Source organism: Limulus polyphemus, unplaced genomic scaffold, assembly GCF_000517525.1.
Source record: "Limulus polyphemus unplaced genomic scaffold, Limulus_polyphemus-2.1.2 Scaffold3923, whole genome shotgun sequence".
In the NCBI taxonomy this organism is placed as follows: Eukaryota; Metazoa; Arthropoda; class Merostomata; order Xiphosura; family Limulidae; genus Limulus; species Limulus polyphemus.
Window position 1 is genome coordinate 1 of NW_013669533.1, and position 6,210 is coordinate 6,210.

Consider the following 6,210-nt stretch of genomic DNA (forward strand, 5'->3'; position numbering starts at 1 on the left):
AAGGAAAACTTGTTGAATTTGATCGCTGCTTACCTGATGATGAGTTTTCAATGTTGAAGAAATTTGCCTCTGCGGGTCCTATGTGATTACTCGATTGGATGAGAGTTCAAGAAACAATAAATCCCTTAAGCTGTTTAAACCCCGTGAGTTGTTTTTAGGATTACGGATAAAGATATCGCTAATTTCAAGGGTACCCTTCTTGTAATTGTGGAGTCCCGTCGTTTATCAGTCAATGTATTTTTAAAATATTTATAAGTAAGAATGTTATTGTAAATTAGCTATATTCATTACTGCGTTGATTTTTATTTTCGATTCATGTAAGTAGATTGCTTTGATCAGAAGTTAATGATAATTACTCTTATTGGAATATCATAAAATATAATCTCAACGATTAATACAGATTAGTACTAGTCAACCTTTTTATCATTTCACGCATTTTCTATATATATTTTTCAAAAAATGCAATATTTAATTTATAGGCAATAATACCAGAATCAGATGGCGATATATCTACAAATGAAATCTGAATTTAGGCTAGGTGGCGTTGTATGTTGATTAGGTCAGGGTAGATACAGCATGTCGTATAAATTAAAATATTAGCATTTTGGTGTGCAACATTTTCCGATGAGAACCTTGCCAATATATGTTATATATTAATCCAACTTCAAAGAAACAGAAGTTAATTTTGATGGTAGGTGATGTATGATACGTTTTGTTTAGCCCAAATATCGGGCTAAGTATTAATACTAATAATGTTCTTACACTAACAGTCACATTGTAATTTGTATTGTATTTGTGACTAACATTGTTTGTTTGTAATTGAGCACAAACATTGTTAGTAACAACGCAACTTGTAGTTAAGTAAAATATATTAATACTTGTACTATTAAATAGCTATTGCGGGTGCATTTCAAAGAGTATATCCTTATCAGTACTTATAATTTATTATATTAATATTATTATTCAGTGCACCATCTGACGTAATGAAATTTAAAATTATTTATTCATTATGTTTTTACTTTTAGAACACGATTATTAAATTCCATATATTTTTATTTATACTGTGTCTTCACTTGGGGGGGGGGGGAATACTATTAGTGCTGGTGGATGTAATTAATCGAATTTCAAAAGACATTTGTTAGATAATTTCTTGAGCAAAGTCTTCATATGAGGCATTTTGGGAAATTTGAAGTGTTCCCTGGTAATTCATGCATCCTTTTATAGTAGGTAATCTTTATTATTACTAGTATAATCCAAAATAGAGTTTGAGTATTACTGTATTAGTGATATATGTAATGGACAGTACCCTCAGGACTAGTCGTTGGAGCTTTGACTGTACTTCCAATTACATCAAATTTATTTAGTTGAGGATTGCAGTATTGAGTGGAGCTCACAAGTCACTAACTTGAAGTAATTTACAATTAAAATAAAGAAACAGATTACAAGACTGACATTGAACAAAATACATCAATATTTATTAGGTCTTTCCACATAGTATACATTTTACATCAATAGTTAAACATTTACTAAACCATTAGTTTCTTACAATTCTAATTTTTACTTTTCAGTTAACACTATTAATCAATACCTATAGAATATTTCTCTCTATTATAAGCAATAACTTCCTTTAGTAAACTACATTAATTGAACAAGAGAGATAGCAATTCTAAACTTACAGCAAGGTCAGACTGGTATACCTATGGAGGTTGGAAATCTTTATATTCATGTTGACTCGATTCACTTCTTTTCTCTGAAAGTCTTCTTCTTCTTGGAGATCTTGATTTTTAGCTCCAGACGTAAGTTTTTATACTGTATTTTCTTTGTATCCTTTGGATTTTCCAAATAGTATTTCTGACTACCTGCAAGTAGTCCTGTACTTTATTGGCTAATTTCTGCAACTCATCGGGTGTTTCCAAAACAAGAACCAAAACTCTCAAGTAATTGGTTACTGTGATGGTGAGTTGCATTTTTACTTGTACTACTACACTGGTCTGGAATAACAGATCTCCCATCAAAGCACCAGTTTGAGATACTATCATAAACTTTTTAGTAGCCTTTACTGTGCTACTAACTCGGCATCAGTAACTTATCACTGTCAAACTCGTAACTAACGTTTTCTCAGCATCCTCTCTGTAGCTTCATTTTTTATACCTCTTAACTCATGATTCTCAATACTAACTAAAAAAGTGAAGCAAACTGATTTCATTTTAATACTTATGTATGTCATTCTTCACATGTTCTTCTGGTTCACTTTTGTATGAAATATATTGAGAGATAAACTGGGTAAAGTAATTAAATCCTAGCATCAATTCAAAATAGAACATTCTTTTATTATTATTATTTTTTAGGTTTTATAGTTCACTGAAATCCACACTTAAAAATATTTTAAAAGTTTAATTTAAAAAATGAATAATTAAAACTTTAACTGAATAAATAAAAATATTGAAATATTTTTTTATTAAGAAAAGGTGTGAACTTAACTTAGTCTGCTAGTTATTTAAGCTTAGCTTTTTTGGTTTGTTCCTGCGATTAGTTACTGGGAGACAATTCATCCAAAATTTCTTTATTTCAGGAAGATGGAGGACTCAGCTTTAGAGGAATTGTTACAGATACTTGAAAAATCAGAATCACAGGTTTTCAGAGAACATATTTTAAAGAATTTGTTAGGTAAATATTTGTTTCTTAATCATCCTGATTTATAGATACAGACAGTAATATATAAAGTTCAATAGTAGTAATAGTAACAAGGACTTAGAAGGCCACTAAGATTATTCTAGGTAAGGGGTGCCTTATGATAAGATCTATTTTCTCTTGAGAAAAGAAAGAGAGGTAACCATTTTAAAGTTTACAGGATTATTCAGTGGAATCAACAGAGTAAAGGCTTCCTATTTGTTTTTTATTCTGAAGAGAACAGGATGACAGGACACAAGTTTAATATTTGTAAAAAGACATGCTTGGTTCCATTTAAGACAATGTTTATTTTTATAACAGCATAATTAGCTTATGAAATGAGTTGTCATCAGCAGTAGTGAGGTAAGCACATTATTAAGAGTTTGAGAGGAGAATTAATAATTTCCTGAAATAAAATTTAGATTTTTCATTTTTCTCAGGGGCAAGTGTGCAAGGGCAGCCTTGAATTATGAAGAGATTTTAAAAGACATGCTAAACCAATAAAATACGGACAATAAAAGATGATTTGTTCTTTCAAGGCTATATAAGCACACCCACTCCTAAAGAAAATTAAAAATACACATTTTTAAAACCCATCCTTTTTTCTAAACCATTATTTGACTAAAGTTGGTGTGTGTGGGTGCTGGAACGATTGTCACCAATCTTGGCATATGCAGCTGGAACGATTGTCACCAATCTTGGCATATACAGCTGGAACGATTGTCACCAATCTTGGCATATACAGCTGGAACGATTGTCACCAATCTTGACATATACAGCTGGAACGATTGTCACCAATCTTGGCATATACAGCTGGAACGATTGTCACCAATCTTGGACATATACAGCTGGAACAGTTATCACCAAACTTGACATATCTAGTTTATATGTTATTGAGACAAACTATGTAAATTATCAACAACTCTATTTTGTGGTTTATTGTAAGAAAGTTTTTAAACCATGTTAATTAAGATCAACTGTAGTTTTTATTGCAAGGAAACTGATAAACCATGTTAAAGGAAATTTTGTTGTGTGAAGTATGACCTTTACTTTATATTTTTCTGTGTAACTATGACTTAAAAAATATAGATTTGACTAAAATATCTAGAATATTTTGTAAACATTAATCAAAATGGTTGATTATTTGGGATTTGAAAATGAATGCTAGTTTTTTAATTGTTTTGTTCTTTTCGTATATTTGCACCTTCATAATTCTTCAAAATTTTCTTTATCAGGTTTAACAGGTACAAAAGATGGTCTGAACTGTCTTTTGAAAGCAAGTGAAAAATGTGTGAGTGTTTTGTGCCAACTGCTTCAAGAAGAAAAGGAATCTTTGAGAGAGAATGCTTTAAAATGCCTGATAAACTTGACATCAGAAGAACCATTTTCTCAGTGTATAGTTAAGGTTAAAGATATTCCAATTATTGACCAACTTTTCCAATGGATTATTCAGAAAGACAAACATGCTGATTTATCATGTAGAATTATATCTAATATCACCCACTGGAAATCTTGCTGTGAACAGGTACTACCATATCTTCAAAAAGAGAGATTGCGATTGGAGCATCTAGTAGAAGTGTTATGTGATGTGGACCGCCATTCAGACTACCATTATGTAGCATCCGTGTTATGTAACTTGACACAACTACCCGTTGTCCAAGAGTTAGTACAACTTGCATAACTGATCCTATAGAAACATAATCTTAAGTCCCGGGTATGTTTTTTTTATAGCACAGGTAAAAAGAGAGCATGTTCTTGAACATATAAAGCATACTTTGATAAACAACTATCAGTGATAGACCACACAGCCATGCTAATAAAGTGTATGGTATGTTACATGTTGCCTTGTTTTTAAAAGGTACAGTTTTATAAGAGCTATGTTGCATAATATATTTATAAAAAACAGACAAGTAAACCTTAGTTCAACCTTTAGCATCATTTTTTTTTATGTGTGAGCACAGTAAGACATCATGGCTTTTTTTTTTCTTACAAGTTGATACTTATGAAACAGAACTGAATAAATTGTTTGCTTTTATTTGATGATACAAAGTAGCAGAACCATTCTTATTAAAAAGGAAATAATTTTACCAAACATTTATATCTGGAAATATCACATTATTACATGCAGTCTGAAACTGAATTCTAATTTATATATATAGTAGGTGCTGACAAATTTTGAAACTTGAAACAATTAGAGGATGTATGAATAAAAAGTAAACTATTATCATGTATCAAGAGCTGTTTTATTAATGATTAGGTAGTTCAATTTCTGAAGGTTTTAGTAGACTTCATACAAACACGAGAATGCCACCTATTGGTCCTAGTTCTCTTATTAGAACATGATAGAAAGAAGCACATGTATTAATAGCCTTTATAAATTTCACTGAAAGTTAGCTTTCTTGTGTCATTCTTTCTTATTAGTGTTAGGTATAATAAATACTTTGTAAAATATTCTACCTTTCCAGAATGATAATGGATCGAAACCGCTGCTTACTTCAACAGTTGTTGCCTTTTACTACCTACATGGATTCAAGCATAAGGCGTGCAGGGATTGTGGGAGTATTGAGAAATTGTTGTTTTGATACAGGTGAGGGACTAAATATTTATTTACCTTTCAACATATGTAGTGAATGTGTGACTTTTTTAGCTATCTTGAAGATATTTGAAAGATGTGATATGTTTGCTGCATTTGAACAAAAGGGTTAACACACCTGCTAGTTTTAATAGGCAATTTAACTCCTTCTTTTAAGTAAAAGAACTTGAATACTAAAAATACAAGTCCTATCAACCTCAGTATCAGGTGTATAGTGTTTTCACCACCCCTACTATGCTTCGGGTCCAGGCATTATGTCTGCCAGAAGCATTAAACAGACTACAAACAAAGGATAATAGCAGAGGAAGTGCATCTGTAATCAAGACTGTATATATTGCTCGTATACCAAAAGCAATAGTTTCAAAGGCAATGTCAGCACGATCTGCTACTCTTCAAACCTTCGAGCAGCAGTGAGAGGAAGATTATGTATAAGTGGGACGTCTGCATTATAAACAGAGCCAGAATATGCTTAGCCTAAATGATAGACACGAAAAGCTAGCTTTGGTTAAAACTATGCAACAAGAGTTCAACTATCTACATTTAGGATGTAGTAATGCAGCTAAACACAATCAATTCATTACTCATAAACAGGGCTCTTACAGGTTCTGCAACTTAAAGACCAAAATTTCCAGGCCTTAAAAGTCTTGGAAAAATTCAAAGTGTGCATGAGAGCTATGGAAAATGCTTAAATTATAGGCAGTTTGTTCAGTTTTGGTCCCTTTTTTTTGCCAGCTTAGATTATTAAAGAATATATAACTTATTTTAATATCTACAGCATAAAATATTATAAGCAAGGGCGTATATGCTTTATATGACTTACATATAACCAGTGGTTGGCAACCTATGACCCGCGGGTCACTAAGTGACCCGCTGCAATAATTTGGCTTACCCGCCAAAAGTTGGCTTCACCATTGCAACCCGTAAGGGCACAATCATTGTTCAGTTCA

At 31.8% G+C, this 6,210-nt stretch overlaps 1 protein-coding gene across 2 annotated transcripts in view; it reads left to right on the forward strand.

Annotated features, from left to right (window-relative positions):
• Positions 1-555: 555 nt before the first annotated feature.
• LOC106470287 (protein HGH1 homolog) overlaps positions 556-6,210 on the forward strand; it is a 12,397-nt gene continuing 6,742 nt past the window's right edge. The window contains exons 1-4 of one of the 2 annotated variants that reach the window (XM_013930833.2): positions 556-691; positions 2,573-2,667; positions 3,906-4,332; positions 5,136-5,257. In XM_013930833.2, the coding sequence (XP_013786287.1) occupies positions 2,577-2,667; positions 3,906-4,332; positions 5,136-5,257 (640 nt within the window). In that variant the 5' untranslated portion in view covers positions 556-691; positions 2,573-2,576. Of the gene's footprint in view, positions 692-1,869; positions 1,957-2,572; positions 2,668-3,905; positions 4,333-5,135; positions 5,258-6,210 lie in introns of those variants that run through there. The other variant, XM_022398889.1, reaches the window with a different exon arrangement.